Below are 22,891 nucleotides of genomic sequence, written 5' to 3'. Positions count from 1 at the left end.
TTAAAAAGGGTGCAGTGCAGAAAGATGTCACTCTCTCCCCTGCTTTACTGACAAATTACCACCCTATTTCAAATCTGTGTCCTTTACCTAAACTCTTAGAGAAATGGATACTTTTACAGTTAGATGATTACCTTAAAGATAATATTATATATAAAAGCTGATTTGGTTTTAGGAAACAGCATGGTACTGAGGCATTAATATTGTCTTTTTTGGATGAGTTATATTGTAGCCTAGAAAGCAAGAAAACTGTAATATTTGATTGGATATATAAGAACATAAGAAATTGCCATACTGGGTCGGACCAAGGGTCCATCAAGCCCAGCATCCTGTTTCTAACAGTGGCCAATCCAGGCCTCAAGAACCTGGCAAGTACCCAAACACTAACAAGATCCCATGCTACTGATGCCAGTAATAGCAGAGGCCATTACTTAACTCAACTTGATTAATAGCAGTTAATGGACTTCTCCTCCAAGAACTTATCCAAACCTTTTTTAAACCCAGCTACACTAACTGCACTAACCACATACTCTGGCAACAAATTCCAGAGCTTAATTGTGCATTGAGTGAAAAAATAATTTTCTCCGATTAGTCTTAAATGTGCCTCTTGCTAACTTCATGGATTGCCCCCTAGTCCTTCTATTAATCAAAAGTGTAAATAACCGATTCACATCTACTCATTCAAGACCTCTCATGATCTCATATCCCCCCTCAGCCGTCTCTTCTCCAAGCCGCACAGCCCTAATCTCTTCAGCCTTTCCTCATAAGGGAGCTGTTCCATCCCCTTTATGATTTTGGTCACCCTTCTCTGTACCTTTTCCAGTGCAACTATATCTTTTTTGAGATGCAGTGACCAGAACTGTACACAGAACTCAAGGTGTGGTCTCACCATGAAGCGATACAGAGGCATTATGACATTTTCCATTTTATTAGCCATTCCTTTCCTAATAATTCCTAAGCTTTTGATATGATCTGTCACAGAAAGCTGTTGGATATGTTTTGTTCTATTGTTTCTGGTGGAGTAATATTAGAATGCTTACATCATACTAGCAAGATAGTAAGCAACAAGTTTGTATGGATGGAAACAGTTCTGCTTGGATTTTGAATCCCACTGGGGTACCAAAAGGCTCTGCTCTATCGGCTGTGCTATTTATATCTTTATGCAGCCTTTGGGAGAGATTTTGTACTCTCCGGGTTTGATATACTAGATATATGCAGATGATATCCAATTTTACATACCAAGTGAATCTAGGGGAGTACTGCCAACACACCAATTTGTTCATAGTTTTGGGGCAGTGAAAAAATGGTGTGATAATGGGCTAGGGCTTCATTGTGGTAAGGTTTCTGTTCTCTGGCTAGGTAACAAATCTGTTTTAGACATGCCATTTTCAGTAAAGGTCAAGAATTCATCTATTTGTCTTGTTGAGGAGACTCATAACTTGGGAGTAGTATTGGACTCTAGTTTGTCCTTATTAGTGCAGGTTAGGAAGGTTGTCAAGTTGTTTAATCAGGCCATTAAGGAATTTGCTCCCATTTCAAGAGTTTAGGCTAATGGTTCAAGCAATTATTCTACTTAATTTGGATTATTGTAATTCTTTACATGTAGAGATTCCAAAATAAATGACCCAAGTAGTACATTTGGCAGTACAAAATGCAGCTGTGAGGTTAATTTCTGGTTTACAGTGAGACGTGAATATTAAACCATATTTAAAGAGCTTCAATTGGTTACCAATTGACCAGAGAGTACAGTTTAGGATTTTGACTTTACTTCATACAGCTATCTATTCTGATGTATACTGTCTAGCAGATAAAGTTTCTAAATATACTGCTTCACCAGCATTGTGCTCATCCTCACAACAGTTTCTTTTTGTACCTGCTGTAACGTCTCATTTGAGCTGAACGAGGACTAGGGCCTTTTTGATAAGGGGCCTGAATTTATGGAATACCTTGCCTCTTGATGTCCATAGTGAGCAAGATTATTTAAAATTTTATAAGAAAGTGAAAACTGCTCTTTTTGCAAAGGCATTTGCTGATTCAGAAGATTTTGGTATGTCAGTTGATTTTCTCGCTGGTTTTAAGTGTTTGTCTTTCTTTTAGAAGATCTGTTTTTATTGGCTGGTTTTTTTTTTTATGTATTGTTATGTACGTATATTGTAATCTGCAATGAATAAATACATAAATAAATTGCCAGTTTTAAGTTCTTATGTCCCATTCTTCCACCCTCAGTCATATGCTGCAAGTTACATTTTTCTGTGTAAACTATCTTGTGGCTTTCCTAGTAAAAGGCAAACTATCACATGACAATAAATAAGTAAATAAAAACTATTTTTATTTGGGGCAAGGGGCAGAATCTCAGTTATAAGTCAATGCTATGCATGCAGCATTACAGGTTTAAGAACATGTCATACTGGGTCAGACCAAGGGTCCATCAAGCCCAGCATCCTGCTTCCAACAGAGGCCAAAACCAGGCCACAAGAACCTGGCAAGTACCCAAAAACTAAGTCTATTCCATGTTACCATTGCTAATGGCAGTGGCTATTCTCTAGGTGAACTTAATAGTAGGTAATGGACTTCTCCTCCAAGAACTTATCCAATCCTTTTTTAAACACAGTTATACTAACTGCACTAACCACATCCTCTGGCAACAAATTCCAGAGTTTAATTGTGCGTTGAGTAAAAAAGAACTTTCTCCGATTAGTTTTAAATGTGCCCCATGCTAACTTCATGGAGTGCCCCCTAGTCTTTCTACTATCCGAAAGAGTAAATAACCGATTCACATCTACCCATTCTAGAACTCTCATGATTTTAAACACCTCTATCATATCCCCCCTCAGTCGTCTCTTCTCCAAGCTGAAAAGTCCTAACCTCTTTAGTCTTTCCTCATAGGGGAGTTGTTCCATTCCCCTTATCATTTTGGTAGCCCTTCTCTGTACCTTCTCCATCGCAATTATATCTTTTTTGAGATGCGGCGACCAGAATTGTACACAGTATTCAAGGTGCGGTCTCACCATGGAGCGATACAGAGGCATTATGACATTTTCCGTTTTATTCACCATTCCCTTTCTAATAATTCCCAACATTCTGTTTGCTTTTTTGACTGCCGCAGCACACTGAACCGACGATTTCAATGTGTTATCCACTATGACACCTATATCTCTTTCTTGGGTTGTAGCACCTAATATGGAACCCAAATTGTGTAATTATAGCATGGGTTATTTTTCCCTATATGCACCACCTTGCACTTATCCACATTAAATTTCATCTGCCATTTGGATGCCAAATTTTCCAGTCTCACAAGATCTTCCTGCAATTTATCACAATCTGCTTGTGATTTAACTATTCTGAACAATTTGTGTCATCTGCAAATTTGATTATCTCACTCGTCGTATTTCTTTCCAGATCATTTATAAATATATTGAAAAGTAAGGGTCCCAATACAGATCCCTGAGGCACTCCACTGTCCACTCCCTTCCACTGAGAAAATTGTCCATTTAATCCTACTCTCTGTTTCCTGTCTTTTAGCCAGTTTGCAATCCACGAAAGGACATCGCCACCTATCCCATGACTTTTTACTTTTCCTAGAAGCCTCTCATGAGGGACTTTGTCAAACGCCTTCTCAAAATCCAAATATACTATATCTACCGGTTCACCTTTATCCACAAGTTAATTAACTCCTTCAAAAAAGTGAAGCAGATTTGTGAGGCAAGACTTGCCTTGGGTAAAGCCATGCTGACTTTGTTCCATTAAACCATGTCTTTCTATACGTTCTGTGATTTTGATGTTTAGAACACTTTCCACTATTTTTCCTGGCACTGAAGTCAAGCTAACCGGTCTGTAGTTTCCCGGATCTCCCCTGGAGCCCTTTTTAAATATTGGGGTTACATTTGCTATCCTCCAGTCTTCAGGTACAATGGATGATTTTAATGATAAGTTACAAATTTTTACTAATAAGTCTGATATTTCATTTTTTAGTTCCTTCAGAACTCTGGGGTGTATACCATCCGGTCCGGGTGATTTACTACTCTTCAGTTTGTCAATCAGGCCTACCACATCTTCTAGGTTCACCGTGATTTGATTCAGTCCATCTGAATCATTACCCTTGAAAACCTTCTCCATTACGGGTACCTCCCCAACATCCTCTTCAGTAAACACCGAAGCAAAGAAATCATTTAATCTTTCCGTGATGGCATCTTTCTAAGTGCCCCTTTAACCCCTCGATCATCTAACGATCCAACTGACTCCCTCACAGGCTTTCTGCTTTGGATATATTTTAAAAAGTTTTTACTGTGAGTTTTTGCCTCTACTGCCAACTTCTTTTCAAATTCTCTCTTAACCTGTCTTATCAATGTCTTACATTTAACTTGCCAATGTTTATGCTTTATCCTATTTTCTTCTGTTGGATCCTTCTTCCAATTTTTGAATGAAGATCTTTTGGCTAAAATAGCTTCTTTCACCTCCCCTTTTAACCATGCCGGTAATCGTTTTGCCTTCTTTCCACCTTTCTTAATGTGTGGAATACATCTGGACTGTGCTTCGAGAATTGTATTTTTTAACAATGACCATGCCTCTTGGACATTTTTTACTTTTGTAGCTGCTCCTTTCAGTTTTTTTCTAACAATTTTTCTCATTTTATCAAAGTTTCCCTTTTGAAAGTTTAGCACGAGAGCCGTGGATTTGCACATTGTTCCTCTTCCAGTCATTAAATTAAATTTGATCATATTATGATCACTATTGCCAAGCAGCCCCACCATCGTTACCTCTCTCACCAAGTCCTGTGCTCCACTGAGAATTAGATCTAAAATTGCTCCCTCTCTTGTCGGTTCCTGAACCAATTGCTCCATAAAGCTATCATTTATTCCATCCAGGAACGTTATATCTCTAGCGTGATCCGATGATACATTTACCCAGTCAATATTGGGGTAATTGAAGTCTCCCATTATTACTGCACTACCAATTTGGTTAGCTTCCCTAATTTCTCTTAGCATTTCACTGTCCATCTCACCATCTTGACCAGGTGGATGGTAGTATACCACTATCACTATAGTCTTCCCCGACACACAAGGGATTTCTACCCATAAAGATTCAATTTTGTATTTAGTCTCATGCAGGATGTTTATCCTGTTGGACTCTATGCCATCCCGGACATAAAGCGCCACACCTCCTCCCGAGTGCTCCTCTCTGTCATTGCGATATAATTTGTACCCCGGTATAGCACTGTCCCATTGGTTTCATGTACAGAAACTATTTTCACTAACCTGTACTATTACTATATTTAACTTGAAGAGTGCTTACGATTGACTACATATGAACTTTTTATGAGAGATATTCATTCACCTTTTCTGTTCTAAAGGATGGAAGATTCAACAGTGGAAACGAATAATACTACTGGAATAAAACAAAATAGAGTAATGGCTGTTGAAGAATGGATAATGAAATGGGAGCAAAATGAGATTGGATTTCATGACAAGCAAGTGCACAGGTAAGAAGATATTATCAGATCACTTTTTCGAAATAATTAAATTGAATTTTCATTAAAAGCATTTATAGATCATGTTGCGTTTGGCAGTCTGCATGTGTCCCCCGCAAACTGCTGCCCTTACCTCTGGGCCTGACATCACCAAGGAACAGCCGTGCAGCCGCACAGCAGGTCAGCACACTTCTCCAGGCCCGACACTTCTGATGCGACGCACAGCAGGACGCTGCCAAGGAGCAGCCATGCAGTTATACAATAGGCCGCCACACTTCTCCAAGCCTGATGCCCCTGATGCGACGCATGTCTTGACACCACCAAATATTCCCCAGTCTCCCTTAGGCATGCACGTGCCCGATGTCTCTAGATTTAAAGGGCCCATGGCAGGAAATCCCCTGTGGCACCTAGTGATGATGTCATAGCCTCTGGCATATAAAAGACCCTTTTCTTACTTCAGTTCTTGCCTCAGTAATAGGTCTCCCTAGTGCCTAAGTAAAGTGTGTTGCCTCTGTGTTCCTTTCTCTGCATCCTCCAGCTTCTGAGTCTTTGTCTCCAGTTCCTATGTCTTCAGTTCCAGTATCTTCATACTTTAGTTCCAGTGTCTTTGTCTCCCATTCTAGTGGTCTTGTCTTGTTCATCAGTCCCAGTGGTTTTCTCTTCAGTGCTTCAGTTTGCCTTGCTTCCTATGTTGTTCCTTGCCCAAATCTCCTGCCTCTCTGTCCCACCTTTCCTATGGACAGATTCCCGATATTGACCTTGGCTTGACTTCTGGACATCTTTGAATGCCGGCTGCCACTGACCGCTGCCTGCCTCCTGGACATCCTAGAATGCCATTGACCATTGCCTGTCTCTTGGACATTCTTGAACAATGCCTGAAACTGACCCTAGACTGCGTCCAGATTTGCCTGAAACTGACCCTAGACTGCGTCCAGATTTGCCAGTGACCTCAACAGAACTTCTGACCATCAGCAGAGGCCTTCACCTAAGTACTGCTGGCCCCACCACCCAAAGGCTCAATCTGAGGGGAACATGGATTGGTACAGACGAAGCTCCAGTTGGGCCTCTGCCTCATCCAACTCCACCTGCTGATGGTGGGGACCTGAAGGGCTCATCCTTGCAGGTTGTGCCAACTCCACCTTGGTCCATGGGTCCAACAGCTGGCCTATACTGCAATTGCCAGTCCCTACTTGATTCGCCGGGGATTCCCGGCAATGCCATGGCTTCCTGAATCAGTGCCATATGCACTTTACCTTGCAGACATCATTGTTCCCAGATGATCTCACAAAGACCACCTACATCCTCTCACTTTTGGATGAGAAGACCTTAGCATGAGTGTCCCCCCTCTGAGAGGATGCAGGCCCTCTGTTGCGCAACTTGCAGCAATTTACAGATCTGTTCAAAACAGTCTTTGAGGAACCTGGCCAAATGCATACTGTGGGTTCAGACTTACTCCACCACTGCCAAGGTACCAGAACTCTGGCCAAATATGCCATTGCCAGACCAAACTCAACTGGTGGGAGAACTGTCTTGTTTCTATATTTCTGGAAGACGTTTCTTCGAAAATCAAGATTAGCTCGCTGCTCGGGACCTTCCAGCCTCACTGAAAGGGCTCATTAAATTAACTGGGAAAACTGACTGATGACTTGTTAGGCGGCCCGGCCATGGGAGACCATAGCCGGCTCCTCCTACCTCCTTTTCCGGTGTCGGAAGTTTGAGCGGCCTCTGCATGGCCCCCTCAAGGAAGGCACCTAGTTCCGTCGGGTTCCGCAGCTACTGCCGCCGACCCTGCACTATCCTCTGTGGCAGGGGGGCCAACCCCTGACTGCTTCTTCACGGCATTAGGCCGCAGGATGATGCTTCCTGCAATCCTCTCGGGGCAGGGCCTTCCTTACACGTGCAGCCACGCCTCCTGCATTCTTTTAAAGAGTCAGATGTACCAAATTTAGTCCAGCTCTCTGGATGACGTCTGAGGCCTGGGACTATTTAAGGGAGCTTCCCCCTCCAGTTCCTTGACTTGGCCACGAGTCTGCTCACCTTGGTGAAGTCTTCTGTGCTTCATAGTGCTCTGAGACCTGTTCCTGCCTTCCGAGCCTTGTTCTTGTTCCTGCTCCTTCCCTTGGCTCCCACGGATGGATCTTCTGGCTTCTGACTTTGGACTGGCTATCGGCGACTCTCTGGCTTCTGACCCCGGACTGGCTCCCAATGACTCTCTGACTTCCGATCTTGGACTGAACATTGGCAATTCCATCATCTCCACAAGGGCCCACCTAAGACCAGCTGGCCCCATGCCCCCAAGGGCTCAACCCGCGGGGAATGGGGTTGGTATTGGTGAAGCTCCAGCCGGCCCTTGCTTCAGTTCAGCCTCGCCTCCTGACGGTGGGGACCTGTGGGGGTTCGCCTCCTCATATAGCGCCAACTGCCCCTCGGGCAAGGGGTCCACATTCTCCTCCGGCTACACAACATGACTACAGTAGAGGGCATGGAAGGTTCATCCTCTGCATCAAAACATTACTGTGGTGCCCTGGTTCCAATGGCCAAGCTCACCTCCAGCCCCAGTTTCCTCAACCTCATCCAGAGAACCTATTCAGATGGGCTGCAGCTGCCTGGCCCCTGAAGAGATGCTCCGCTGTAGGCAGTAGGGCTTGTGTTTATATTGTGCTGGCTGGGGCCATCTCATGGCCAAATGCCAGCTGAAAGTGGGAAACTCCAACGCCTAGGGTCTGGTTTGGAGATGACCCTGGACCTTACTGATCCAGCTCCCTAGCTACTGTTCCAGCTCCCCAGCTACTCCGGATTCCATTATTTTCTCCACCCAAGCATTTGTGGACTCAGGTTCAGTTGGGAACTTCATAATGAGGAGCTGATGGATCAGCTCCTCATTCCCACCACACGAAGGAACTCTTCTTTAATAATCTCTTCTATAAATGGAAATCCTCATCCTGGCCAGATTACCTTAAGTACCACACTGATAACATTAGGCACAGACCTCCTGCACCATGAAAGAATCACCTTCCACAATTCAAATGGGCCACCCTACAGCTCTCCAGATGGGACCAGAATACATGAATTTCTGCCTAAAGTAAGTGAGACCTCCTCGCCACCTGGTTTTGACAACAGCACTAGCAAGGCTGCCTCTGCACTATGCCAACTTCAAGGACATCTTTTCCAAGCAAAAAGCTGAGTCACTGCCTCCTCACCGCTCATACAACTGTGGGATTGAACTCCATGAGGAAAGGTTTACTCCTTGTCTCTCCCCAAGACTCAGACCATGACAGAAGGAGTTTTACAAAGGATGATCAATGACATTTTCCGCGACCTAATTTAGATTTGTGTAGTCGTGTATTTAGATGACATATTAATTTTTTCTCAAGACCTCAGCACCCACCGCCGAGATGTGCACACAATCCTGCAGCGCCTGCGAGAGAGCAACTTGTTCGCCAAGCTGGAAAAGTGTATTTTGGAGTGTGAAGAACTCCTGGTATTAATAGGGATAGGGCACTGTGTGCAGGAAGATCACAACACTCCTGGTATTAATAGGGATAGGGCACTGTGTGCAGGAAGATCACAACACCCCTGGTGTCAGGGTTAGGGCACTGTGTGCAGGAAGATCACAACACTCCTGGTATTAATAGGGATAGGGCACTGTGTGCAGAAAGATCACAACACCCCTGGTATCAGGGTTAGGGCACTGTGTACAGGAAGATCACAACACCCCTGGTGTCAGGGTTAGGGCACTGTGTGCAGGAAGATCACAACACCCCTGGTATCAGGGTTAGGGCACAAGTTCTAGTCACATTGACTGATCACATTACTTTTTTTGTCAAGCTACCAACTGTTTCCATTTCCCATCCCCCATATATTGTCAGTGGGAACCTTGGTAACATGAATAAATAAGAGGGCAGCCAATAGGAATACATATTCATTCCTAAACTGACCTTAACTGACCTGAAAAGTGTCAAATTGTATCATTTTCTGTTAGTGCGCACTAACTCCAATTAGTGCGCAATAATCGGAAAAAACGATTTTTTAACTAAAAAATCGTGCCAAACATGATTTTCTTCTCCTGCTAGATGATTTCAATCGTTAAGACTATAGGGCACACAATTCACATCTCTAGTATTTTCCACCTATTGTTTCGATGTAAACCGATATGATGTGCATTCTAATATTGGTATAGAAAAGCTGTTAAATAATAAATAAATAAAATAAATATTGGGTTCCGTGATAGGAGTCGCCATCCAGCATACATTTTTGGGCAATACCTTGAAATCTTCAGCTCAGTGTGTGGCAGAGGTCAAAAAGGCAAAGAGTATGTTAGGAATTATTTGGAAAGGAATAGAGAACAAAATTGAGAATGCCTTTGTATAAATCCGCGGTGCTACCACACCTTGAGTTTTGTGTACAGTTCCAGTCCTCCCAAAAAGACAGCAGACATGGAAAAGGTTCAGAGAAGGGTACAAAAAAAAAAATTAAGGGGATGGAAAAGCTCCCTAATGGAGAAAAGCTAAACAGATTAGGGCTCTTTAGTTTGGAAAAGAGATAACTAAGAGAGAGCTATGACAGAGATTTATAAATCATGAGTGGGGTAGAAGGATAAACTGAAAATGGCCATTTATCCTTTGAAACAAAACTTGGATTAGGGGACACTCCATGAAATTAGCAGCCAGCAGAATTAAACCAATCCTAGGAAGTATTTTTTCACTCAGCGCATAGTCAAGCTACAGAATCTGGTGCTAGAGCATCTGTTCAAGGCAATTAACATAGTGGGGTTCAAAAGAGGATTGGACAATAGAGATGTGAATCATGTGCCCTATCGTCTTAACGATTGAAATCGTCTAGCAGGAGAAGAAAATCGTGTTTGGAACGATTTTTTAGTTAAAAAATCGTTTTTTCCGATTAGTGCGCACTAATCGGAGTTAGTGCACACTAACCGGGAGTTAGTGCGCACTAACTCCTGGTATCAGGAATAGGGCACTGTGTGCAGGAAGATCACAACACTCCTGGTATTAATAGAGATAGGGCACTGCATGCAGGAAGATCACAACACCCCTGGTATCAGGGATAGGGCACTGTGTGCAGGAAGATCACAACACCCCTGGTATCAGGGATAGGGCACTGTGTGCAGGAAGATCACAACACCCCAGAGGAGTGAGGGTCAGGCAGCTCCCCCCTGTTTGTGAAGCCAGCCTCTCACTAGTAATGCAGGGAGGGAGCTGTCTCAGCCTTCACCATCCTCCCCCCCCCCTCACCCACACACCATTCACTGGCTGGGTCATGGGGGAGGGGAGGAGTGAGGGTCAGGCAGCTCCCCCCTGTCTGTGAAGCCAGCCTCTCACTAGTAATGCAGGGAAGGAGCTGTTTCAGCCTCACCATCCTCCCCCCCCCCCTCACCCACACACCATTCACTGGCTGGGACATGGGGGAGGGGAGGAGTGAGGGTCAGGAAGCTCCCCCCTGTCTGTGAAGCCAGCCTCTCACTAGTAATGCAGGGAGGGAGCTGTCTCAGACTTCACCATCCTCCCCCTCCCCTCACCCACACACCATTCACTGGCTGGGACATGGGGGAAGTCAGGAGTGAGGGTCAGGCAGCTTCCCCCTGTCTGTGAAGCCAGCTTCTCACTAGTAATGCAGGCGGGATAGGGCACTGCATGCAGGAAGATCACAACACCCCTGGTATCAAGGTTAGGGCACTGTGTGCAGGAAGATCACAACACCCCTGGTATCAGGGTTAGGGCACTGTGTGCAGGAAGATCACAACACTCCTGGTATTAATAGGGATAGGGCACTGTGTGCAGGAAGATCACAACACCCCTGGTGTCAGGGTTAGGGCACTGTGTGCAGGAAGATCACAACACCCCTGTTATCAGGGATAGGGCACTGAGTGCAGGAAGATCACAACACCCCTGGTATCAGGAATAGGGCACAAGTTCTAGTCATATTGACTGATCACATTACTTTTTTTGTCAACTACCAACAGTTTCCATTTCCCATCCCCCCAACCATCACCTCAGTTGGAACCTTGGTAACATCAATAGATAAGAGGGCAGCCAGCCAATAGGAATACATATTCATTCCTAACTGACCTGGAAAGTGTCAATAATTTGTATCATTTTCTGTTAGTGTTCCTGAGTTTCCATTTCCATTTCCCATCCCCCCAACCATCACCTCAGTGGAAACCTTGGTAACATCAATAGATAAGAGGGCAGCCAGCCAATAGGAATACATATTCATTCCTAACTGACCTTTACTGACCTGGAAAGTGTCAATTTGTATCATTTTCTGTTAGTGCGCACTAACTGGAGTTAGTGCGCACTAACACGATTTAACGATTTTTAACGATAAATCGTTAGAATTTCTATTGTATTGTGTTCTATAACGATTTAAGACGATATTAAAATTATCGGACGATAATTTTAATCGTTGAAAAACGATTCACAGAGTTGATGGGCATTAATTGATGTTACTGGCTAACTTTGCCTCAGGAATTACAATGCTATTTTCCCTCTTGTATTTGGAAAAACATACAACATATTATATAAATGCTGACTTCTGCAAAGGAATTTTATCAATAACAAAAAAATAAAAATATTTTTTTCTACTCTGGGACATGTAAAATACTGCAGTTCTTTCTACAATACCAATCGCCTTACCAGGAAGACATGGAGGCCGATATTCAGGAGCCATTTAGATGGATAACAGTAAAGTTATCTGTCTAAATGGCTAGCCAACGATATTGCCATATGCATCTAAATTCTAGCATACAACAAGATGTGCGCTTACAATTTAGGCGTATAAGTTGAAGGTGTTCCAGGGGTGGGAGGTGTTTCTGGGTGACTCAGAATTTCAGAGTTAGCCACATAAATTATGCGGCTAACTCTGGATGGCCCATAGGGCTGTGCTAAAGTTAGCCAGTCAGACATAATCGGCTAACTTTAGGGTAGCTGAGAACTTCAGTGGCGCAGACCCCGTTAAGTTAGCCGTGGCTGAATATCGGCTTTTAGTTTTTGTACTTCATTCACGCTGGCAGTTACTGTGGTATATTTCATACAGTAAATAATGAATATTGTTTGCCCACTACCCTATTGAATAAAAGGTCAAAATGCAAGTGATGGTGAGTAAGACATGATTGGATGGTAAGTTAAGTTTAGCTGCTTACAATTTTTTTTATCTGCAGGTTATTAGAAAGGAACTTGGATGCTTTCCTGAACAACAGGACCAAACTCAGGATATTTTTCCCACTTTGTGGAAAAGCAGTTGACATGAAATGGTAAATTCAATTTTCTTTTTCTCATTAGTTCTGTTTCTCTTTGCAGTTTTTTCCCACCTTATCAGTTCAAAAGAACTACCCAAAGCAGCTTAGATTTTCTGTATTACATAACAAACACAGAACGGAAGTATAGTCTATATCAAACTAAACTTATATTCACATACTTATTTATTTGTTTTTAAAGTTTATATACTGCTACCTCCAAACTTTTGTCCAGAATGGATTTACAAAAAAAAAATGCATCCATAATCATTACATACATGTTCAAGATAAAAATTAATAAAACAATATTTACAATTAAGAGAAGGCTTCACAAAAATAAAAAGCTTTAACCTTTTTCCTAAAGCGTTTTAGGTCATGTTCAGAACTCATTTCAACAGGTAATACGTTCCATAAAGTGGGACCAATATTCGAAAAAGCACAGTCCCGAGATTGCTTCCATTTAAAATCCTAAGTAGCAGATACTGACAGCATTTGTGTTCCTGATGTCTTTAATGAGTGAGTAGGGGTGTACCATTTTAACCATTCAGCCACAATGCAAGTTTTCTCAGAATGCAAAAGTATATATATCACAATGAGAATTTTGAAAGCCAATATAGTCCCCGCAATATGAACTAACCTATACCAACACCACTTAACTTATGAAGCGCAGCATCCTGAACAATCTGTAAGACCTGCAGAAGCTTAGCCAATAATCCCATGAAGAAGCTGCTGCAGTAGTCCAAATGACCAAGCACCAAAACCTGGAGAGTAGTTCTAAACAAGTCATCAGCAGAAATTTCAGAGGCCTTAATTTGACTTAGAAAAAGCCACCCGTGGTACTTGCTGCACATGAGGCTTCAAAGTTTACTCCAAATCTATTTTAACTCCTAGAATAGCTGAATCTTTATTTGACAGAGGCCTTAAGCCTTCTTTGGGTAGACCCATTCCAACTTATAATACCTTGGTCTTATTAACAATAAGGGACAATCCATTGTCTGCTGTCCGATCCTGGATATTATGTAAGCAATCTTGAAAATACAAAATTGATAAGCTACCATTTTTATCACAAGAAATGAGCAATTGCATATCATCTGCATATATGAAATAGAATACCCCAGGAATCTTAGCGGTGCACTTTGGGGATGCATTTTATATGTTGAACAGAACAGAGGACAACGGGAACTCCTGTGGAACTCCAGAATTCAAGCTACACCACGAAGAAGAGGAGGCATTGTCTTCTGTCCTGAAAAAAAGAAGAAAATCAAACTAAAACAACTCCTGAAATACCAGCACCACATGGCAGTGATAATAATAATACTTCATGGCTAATGGTGTCAGATGCAGCTGATATGTCGAGTTGATCATTTAGATTTCCAAAGAACCATTCAACCAGCAAAATCTTCCATGATTTTAAAGTGATAGCACTTTGAAGGGATACATGCAGCCAACCTGGAGGATCAGATTGCCCAGTGCTTTGCACGCACTTCCTACACAGTAAATCACCTTTGTTTGAAAGGTATTCCATCTACTCATAGAGGCAGTTTTCAGATTGTCCACAGGTCACATGCCCCTGCTCTTTCTGTGGGGGTAGATTTTTGCTGCAAAAGCAGACATGAAGAGCTGTAAATGCCATCTCTGTGCGAACTTGTCCCCCGCCTGACCTGAACATGTGCCCAGGAAAGCCTTCTCTTGAGATGGGTGTGTATGTGGGTGAATAGTGCATGGACTTCTAGTCGCATTGAGAAAAGGCAGTTTTCAGGCTGCCGATGTATGCTAGTAAAACACTTTTATTGCAATAAAGTAAAGCATTTATTGCTTTGAGACTTGCCCTCTAAACATCAATCCTTGAGCATGTTTATAAATGAAGTCCAGATTTTGCAGATGGAAGTGTACTGCTGGTCTTTTAATGTTTCAGGTTGGCGGACATGGGACACAGCATTACTGGGGTGGACATAAGCGAAACTGGACTGAAGGGATTTTTCATTGAACAGAATATTTCTTACATTGAAGAACAAGTACCGGAGATTCCTGGAGCCAAAGTATTTAAGGTTTGAGTCTTGATTCAGTCTTACACAGCTAAAGCCTTGCTGAAGTGTAGCTAATAATTAACCTATGGATAAGCCAAGCTTTTGGCAGATATTGGAAAGAAGAAAGACAGGGTCATTTGTAGAGTTTTAGGCATCTTTATATTTTCTCCGTGCTTCAGGTATTGAACTGAAAAGCTGAAAGAATCAAATGTATTTATTTGATTTATATTCTGCCTTTCAGGCACTTCAAAGTGGATTACATTCAGGTATTGTAGGTATTCATCTTTTTTTATTTTTTCAGAGTGGCTATTGCTTTATTACTGTGAGACTATATGTTCTTAAGTGCCTTGGAGCAGTGGTTCTTAACCCAGTCCTCAGAGACTGCCTGATGAGGATGTGCATTCATTTGTTTTGTTTCATTTCAATTAGTGTGCACTAAAAAAAATGTAATGCATATATAATTCCACCTTCCCAGGTGGTCACCTTCCCAGCCCTTGAAAGCAATTTCCCAGCTCCGTTAGGGTGGGGAACACGCTCTCTCACAGGCCGATACAGTACAGTGCGCTCCAGTGGAGCGCACTGTTAACCTGCATTTGGACGCGCGTTTTGGACGCCCTAGCTTTACCCCTTATTCAGTAAGGGGTAATAGCGCGTCGAAAACGCGCGTCCAAACCCTCCCCCCCCCCCCGAGACTAATAGCGCCCGCAACATGCAAATGCATGTTGATGGCGCTATTAGTCATTCCCATGCGATACAGAAAGTAAAATGTGCAGCCAAGCCGCACATTTTACTTTCAGAAATTAGCGCCTACCCAAAGGTAGGCGCTAATTTCTGCCAGCACCGGGAAAGTGCACAGAAAAGTAGTAAAAACTGCTTTTCTGTGCACCCTCTGACTTAATATCATGGCGATATTAAGTCAGAGGTCCCGAAAGCTAAAAAAAGTTTTAAAAAAATTTGAAATTGGCTCGCAGGTTGAAAACCGGACGCTCAATTTTGCTGGCGTCCGGTTTCTGAACCCGTGGCTGTCAGCGGGCTCAAGAACCGACGCCGGCAAAATTGAGCATCGGCTGTCAAACCCGCTGACAGCCGCCGCTTCTGTCCAAAGAGAGGCACTAGGGACGCGCTAGTGTCCCTAGCGCCTCTTTTTACCGCGGCCCTAATTTAAATATTTTAGTTTACTGAATCGCGCGCACAGGACACTAGCGGTGTTCCCCCCCGCAAACTTTACTGTATCGGCCTGAAAGTTTGTGCGCGGGGGGCAGGCTCACTTACAATGCCAAACCAGTCTGAGAATAACATAAGATGCAATATCCACACCAAAAATTGTCCTTCAAAGAAAAACCAGTTTAATGAAAATCAACCAGTTCAGCAAAAGAGGGGAAAAAGTAACCTACAGCCCACAGTTCTCAGTTCCATTCAAAAATACAAAATGTCAGAAACCCTTCTGTCATGGTCAGTAAGGCTGGAGGTCAGGGAGCACCCCCACAGAAGCTGCAGGACAGGACTGGAGCTGGTCTTCTGCCTATCCAACCCCCTCCCCTTCATGTTGAGCCCTCTAGGGGCTTGTGTTCTGTGGAACTTCATGGTACCGATGGAGTTGAGTACAGGCATAGGCTGGACAAGGCAAGGCAGGCTGCAAGCTGAGGACAGGCACGGGCTGGAAGCTGGATACAGATACTGTCTGGGAGCTGCGCACTGGTGGTGGCTGGGAGCTGGACACAGGGCACAGACTGGGGCTGGATACAGAGCACAGACTAGACCAAAGACAAGGACAAGGACAGGGAAACAGACAAGGGACTGGACAGGGCGGCACAAGACAGAACAAGGACAGGACTAGACAGGGATAGGATTGGACTAGCAAGAACAGGCAACAGAAAACAGGGAAGTCCTCCAGGCAATGTTTGGGTTGAGTAACAGCATTACACACATAAAAACAATGTTATGGTATGGACACAAACTGAACAATAAAATAGCTTTAAGCAGATTTCTGTTTGTTACACTTAATACCTGCAAAACTGGATGGTCAAAAGGTAAGTCTTTTGTCTTTTCACTGCTGCTGGGTGTGCTGTGGACCAGCCAAACAGGTGAGGGTTGAGCTGGGGATTGGGGATTGGGGAAAACAAGGAAAAGCCCATTTGGGAGAAGAGAGAAGCCAAGAAGGGGTCATGGGGTATTAGGGACAGAGGAGGGACAAAGATCATGGAGGGGAGAGGAATAGGAGACAGAGGGGCCATAGGGATAGGAGGGAAAGGGCCATGAAGGTTTAGGAGGAAGAAGACTCAGGAAGTGGCCATAGGGGGGAGGGGAAAGTTGGGAAGAGGAAAGAGCAGGCCCGCTGGAAGAAGAGCCAGGATTGGAGGCCTTCTCCCACATTTCTGCCCTGGGACCCTGTAGGCCTAATTTCAGACCCCACCACAACACCCGTTCAGGCCATGCCACCACCTTTAACACTAAATGTTAAAGCACATCAGCTAAATTTCACTTCTTCCTCCCATACAACTGTTTTATGTGCTGGTGCCAATTATTTTTAAGATGTCAGTATATGGCTTGACAGTCTGAATCTTTAAGGTCTTGTTTTGAAAAGATTCCAGTGCTTTACCATTATCCAGAACTATGCACTTGTACAGCATGTACCAAAAATCTATATTTCCAAGCCTGCTCAAACTTTTCAAACCTATGTTGAAAACTACCAAGGATGCATATTTTTTAAAACTCATTTGGAGAAGAAACTTACAGAATGGTGCCTACTACTGTTTAGAAGAAAAATAAGAAGATAAAACTTGCCATTCTGGGTCAGACCAAAGGTCCATCAAGCCCAGCATCCTGTTTCCAACAGTGGCCTATCAAGTCACTGGTGTCTGTGGGCTGCTCCTTATGTGGTTAGTCTTAGATCTATACAATGGTATCTTATGAGAGAGGCAGCAAAAAGGAGAGGGACTTTTAATGGCAGAGCACCTTTCACACAAAAGAGGTTGGGATCATAGTAACTGGGACCAGGATTATTCCGGATAGTGAATATTTCCACATAATGGAAGTTCCCCCAAATGTTAAAAAATAGGCAGAGGAACAACGACTATACAAAGTGCAACTGTTTATTGTGTAATACATAATACTAGTCATAAAAGCTGGTCCAAGGACTGTGAAATACTATGAAGTATAGGAAATGCGTAATTGAGATGTGTGGTACTAGAAAGTGCATGCTGAGCTTGGTGTGTACTGTGTGGTAGTTAAGGAATGAATTTAGAAAGAAGGGACCAGAGCCAAAGAGTAGAACCAGAGAGAGAGAGAGGCAGAGTTCAGTTCCCATACAGAGAGAGAGAGAGAGACAGGGGCAGAACTGGAAAGTACTGGGAGGGAGAGGGGTGGAGTTCAGTTCTGAGTTCAGTTTGCATACCTGCAATGCAGGTGCAGAGCAAAATCCCTCTTTAATCTAGCTAGAAATAATGGTTCAGCTTGCATGTCATGAGGGTAATTTTATAACTCTTGCAAAGCAGGAAAGTCTACATGCATGTCATATACACAGACGTTTCCCAGGAGTTTCAAAGCAAAGTTAACATGCATTCATTTGCTTTGAAAATCCTTAATTGGCCAGCTATTCATGAAATTGTCCATGCACAAAACTATACCTGCTTCAAGTAGGGTATAATTTGTGGCTGATAGCTTATGAGAATAGAAAAGTACTTATAAACTACTTTCGAAAATACAAAAGTATCCCTGCCCCAGCTGCTTACAGTTCAGAAAAGTACTTGCAAAACCGGACTACATGTGTGCTTTTATGTACTCAACCCCACACACCCCAGCTGATTTTCAAAGCTCCACTTAGGTGCATAAAAAAAGTTCCTCTTCATCCAGTCAGACCAGTCCAGAGAAATGGGTTTATGCTCACCAACAAGCATATGGAATCAAAGAGCAAAAGGTTTGCTGAGGTCACCTTTTATATGCATCCGTGCTGACCTCAGCCTGCCAGTATTCTCTGTCTCCAGCAGATGGTAGGTAAGATCCTGTGCTGGAAGCACAAAAATACTATCCCTGCAGCTTGTTCTGATGTTGATGATTTTAATAATTATTGACCAATCTCAAATTTGTTCTTTCTCTCTAAAATTTTGGAGCGAGTTGTTAGGGGGCTAGGGTTAGGGACAGGGAGTACTTTTTAGTGCTCCTGGACCTGACAGCGACCTTTGATACAATTGATCACACTTTACTGTTGAAAAGATTACAGCAAATGGGAATTGGGAAAATTCTGTTGAAATGGTTTCAGTGTAGGTCATACTCAGGAAATTGTGGTTGGTGGTTATAAGTCTTCTCTCTTCTCATTAAAAGCAGGTGTACCACAGGGTTCTGCCTTGTCAGCTATGCGCTTTAATCTTTACATTGTTCCCATAAGTAAACTTTACATGGATGAAATCCAGTTTTCTATCCCTTCAACAGAATTTCTGCAAGTTTAATAAGGTTGAGATCTTGGTTAATGGAGAATAGATTATTATTAAATTAAAAAAAAACACAGAAGTTCTTTACCTTGTGAGAATATCTTCTGAACAAATTCCATTCCCATTGTTTCCAAAGCTTATAATTGGGTGATCCTTATTTATTTATTTATTTATTTATTTAACATTTTTTTATATACCGAAGTTCTAGTAACAATGTTACTAATCACTTCGGTTTACATATAACATTGGAGTGACTTAACATGTGTGTCTTACATAGAACAGGAAAATGAACTTGGAGAAAAATTGAATAAATAACAAATAACATTAAAACAACAACAATAAATAACAGCAATCTTATAGACAGGCGATTAAAATGAATCAATTATGAATAAGGTGTCTGCAAAATTGACATGAGGGATTGGAAAATTAATTCTAGAGTTGTTGAACTAAGTGGTATGATATGAGATTGACCTGGAGGGGGGAGTTGTGAAGACAGCTCAATCGTAGGCTTGAGAGAAAAGCCAGGTTTTAAGTCTTTTTTTAAAAGTGAGGGGGCATTGTTCAAGCCTGAGATCAGATGGTAGAGAGTTCCAGTGGATCGGACCTGCAGTGGAGAAGGCTCTTTTGTTTGATGAAATTTTGAGTGGGGGGGGGGGGTTTTAGAGAGCCTTTTTGCGCTGATCTCAGCGGACGGGAGGAAGAATGTAGCTGGAATGGGATCCTGAGGTCTAGGTATGAGGCTTTGTAAATGGATTTATGAATGGATGAGAGGGTTTTGTAGGTGATTCTGTATTTTATAGGGAGGCAATGGAGATTTTTTAAAATTGGAGTTATGTGGTCCCTTTTTTTTGCTTTGGTTAAAATCCTGGCAGTGGCATTTTGGAGCATTTGTAGAGGTTTTAGGGAGATAGCTGGGAGCCCAAGTAACAGAGAGTTGCAGTAATCAATTTTAGAAAATATGATTGCTTGCAAAACTGATCTGAAATCCTGGGGGTGCAGTAAGGGTCTGAGTCTTTTTAGAACCTGGAGTTTGAAGAAGCATTCTTTCACGGTGTTACTGATAAAGCTTTTGAAATTCAGTTGGTTATCCATAGTGACTCCTAGGTTTCTGACCCGGGTAGATAGAGGTGGTGGTGCCAAAGGATGTGTGGTGGAGAGTTGGTAGTTGCCTTCTTGGGTGATTAGGAGGTATTCAGTTTTGTTGGTATTCAGAACTAGGCAGAGATCAGCAAGGAGATTGGATATGGAGAGGAAGCATGAATTCCAAAAGTGAAGAGTTTCTTGCAAGGATTTGGTGATAGGAATAAGAATTTGGACATTGTCAGCATAAAGGTAGTGGGTTAGATTTAGCTTAGAAAGTAGGTTACAGAGAGGGAGCAGGTAAATGTTGAATAAGGTCGGGGATAAAGAGGATCCTTGAAGGACGCCAAGGTTAGAACTGATCGGTTGAGATTCATAGTTGTTGATCTTAACTTTATAGAACCTGTCTTGTAGGAAGGATTTGAACCAGTTGAGTGCTGTGTTTTTTATACCAATCTCTGCTAGTCGGTCTAAGAGGATCTTGTGGTTTACAGTGTCAAAATTAGATGTCCTTCTGGACATCTAATTGACCATGAACCCCCAAATTGCTAGAGTGGTAAATGTGGCATTCTATAAATTGCATCTTTTACGTAGACTGCAACCGTTTTTGAGTGAAGTGGATTTAAAAATCAAGTTGCACTCTCTTGTGATTGCTTCTTTTGATTATTGGAATTCCCTTTATTTGGGTTTACCTAATTCTACTGTGTGTGCCATGAAATTGGTACAAAATACGGCTGCTCATATTTCTGGGACTGCTCTTTGTCACCATATCACTCCTGTTCTGGCCAAGCTTCACTGGCTTCCCATAATTTGGCACTTCAAATTCAAAACCGCTATGCTTGTGTTTAAAGGAATTCATGAATTGGTCCTCCTTCCTTTAATGCAGTCTATGGTCTGATTCTCGAAACTTGCTTTGTATTCCCTCATTCAAAGCAATTAGGTGGATGAATTTGGGGAATGCTTATTCTATGTGCAAGGATCAATTTGGAATTCTCTTCTGAATATGGTCAAGGTAGAACCTTCACTATTGAATTTTAGAAAACTTGTAAAAGCATTCTTTTTTGTGCAAGCCTTTTCTAATGTGAGGGGATGACTTTTGTCTTGCCATTATACTTGGTACTTAATTTTTAACTCCATGTTATGGTTTTAAATGGTTTTATTTGTTTTGTTTTGTTTTTCTCTTTCCTCCTGGTGTACGGAGCTCAGGTTGGGGTTAATAATATATATAAATAGATGAAGGGAGGTCCGGAAAGGAACGAATGAGAGGGATAAAGGGAAGGCAGGGGAGGGGTGAGGTGAAAAGAAAGAAAACAGGAAAAAAAGAGAAAACAAAGGTAGTGATTAACTTTGAAGGATTAGTAAAGAAGGGGATGTGACTGTACTTAGTTATGTTAAGAATTTGATTACATTACCAACGGGATGATTGTAATGGGCACTGGGAAGACAATTGATAATTGATTGTAGTACTGTCTGTATAATTTGTCTGTTCGCATTTTATGATTATGAACGTTACACCATAACTGCCAAGAAATGGTGATTGGTGGCCTAGAAATGTTTTAAATAAATAAAACCGGTCTTAAAGCAGGCCTTGCCTGGCACTTCAGATAGTGGCTTGCAGCAGTGTCATGGAAAGATCAGTTTTGCACTTGTTGAGGCATTTTTAAATAATACCGTGGAAACTGGTAATTCAATTTTGGAAGCAGTGTCTCTGCTAGAACCTGACCCTAGAACCAAATTTCCCACTATGTGCACTGAATATTGCAAAGGATAAGAAAGAGAAGGTTTCTCTCTTGAATTTTAAAAAAATAGTTTTAGGAGGCAGCTCCTGAGGCGAAAGTCCAGCTCTCACTCCCTCAATTGAGCAGGGCCTTTAGATAAGAAAGTAAGGAGGGATCCTCAGGGACAGGTACCTCTTGAGGCACCTAATTAATTTTTTGGGGATACAACCTTTGGTTTTAGAGATAAGCAGCATCTATCACAATTTTATCAAAGTTGGGTCCAAATTATGTCAGATCAGTGGGTCTTAGAGATCATGCAAGAGGTTTATGCCCTGAAATTCTCCCGTCCAGTTTCAGATGCTTTTATGGCTTCCCCTGGTCACTCTGCCTAGAAGCAAGAATCTGCAAGAATGATGCTTGGGTGCCTCCTCTGCTTGAAAGCTATGGTAACAGTTCCAAAGGCACAATGGGAGCTAGATGAGTATTCCATTTGTTGGAAGGGTCTCTGGGGACTAAAGACGCCTGCCGGCAGATACAAGGGCTCTCAGAGTCCAGCAGCATCTTAGTTCGTCTTAACCGAATGTCCTGGCTTGGTAGTACAGCAGTCGCTTATGTAAAGCGTGGCAGCTCTAGCCTCACTCCAAAAAAAAGAAAACAAAAACAAGAAGAGCAAGGAAAGGGGAAAAACCCCAAAAGGCTAAACTGAATTCCATGCAGTCACTGCATTGCACAGCTCCATATATAAGGAGTTCCTCTCCCACTTACAAGGGAGAATTTGTCTAACTCACAATACACACCACCAAAACACCAGACAGGGCAAAAGACCTGTTCCAGGGTCACCTTGCAAACTCCTAGCCACTATTACTGGGAAGGTACCCAGAACAACTCTCCTCTCTCTCCACCTCGAGTTATTCTTACCATCC

General features: G+C 42.6%; 1 protein-coding gene across 1 annotated transcript in view; it reads left to right on the top strand.

Moving 5' to 3' along the window:
* The window catches only part of LOC115085108 (thiopurine S-methyltransferase-like), a 69,409-nt gene that overhangs the window by 8,119 nt on the left and 38,399 nt on the right, over positions 1–22,891 (top strand). The window contains exons 2-4 of the mRNA XM_029590729.1: positions 5,348–5,476; positions 12,642–12,734; positions 14,632–14,764. Coding sequence (XP_029446589.1) covers positions 5,349–5,476; positions 12,642–12,734; positions 14,632–14,764 — 354 coding nt within the window. The 5' untranslated portion in view covers position 5,348. The remainder of the gene's footprint in view (positions 1–5,347; positions 5,477–12,641; positions 12,735–14,631; positions 14,765–22,891) is intronic.

This window comes from Rhinatrema bivittatum, chromosome 2 (assembly GCF_901001135.1).
Source record: "Rhinatrema bivittatum chromosome 2, aRhiBiv1.1, whole genome shotgun sequence".
Taxonomy (NCBI): Eukaryota; Metazoa; Chordata; class Amphibia; order Gymnophiona; family Rhinatrematidae; genus Rhinatrema; species Rhinatrema bivittatum.
This window is presented reverse-complemented; position numbering and strand designations above follow the sequence as displayed.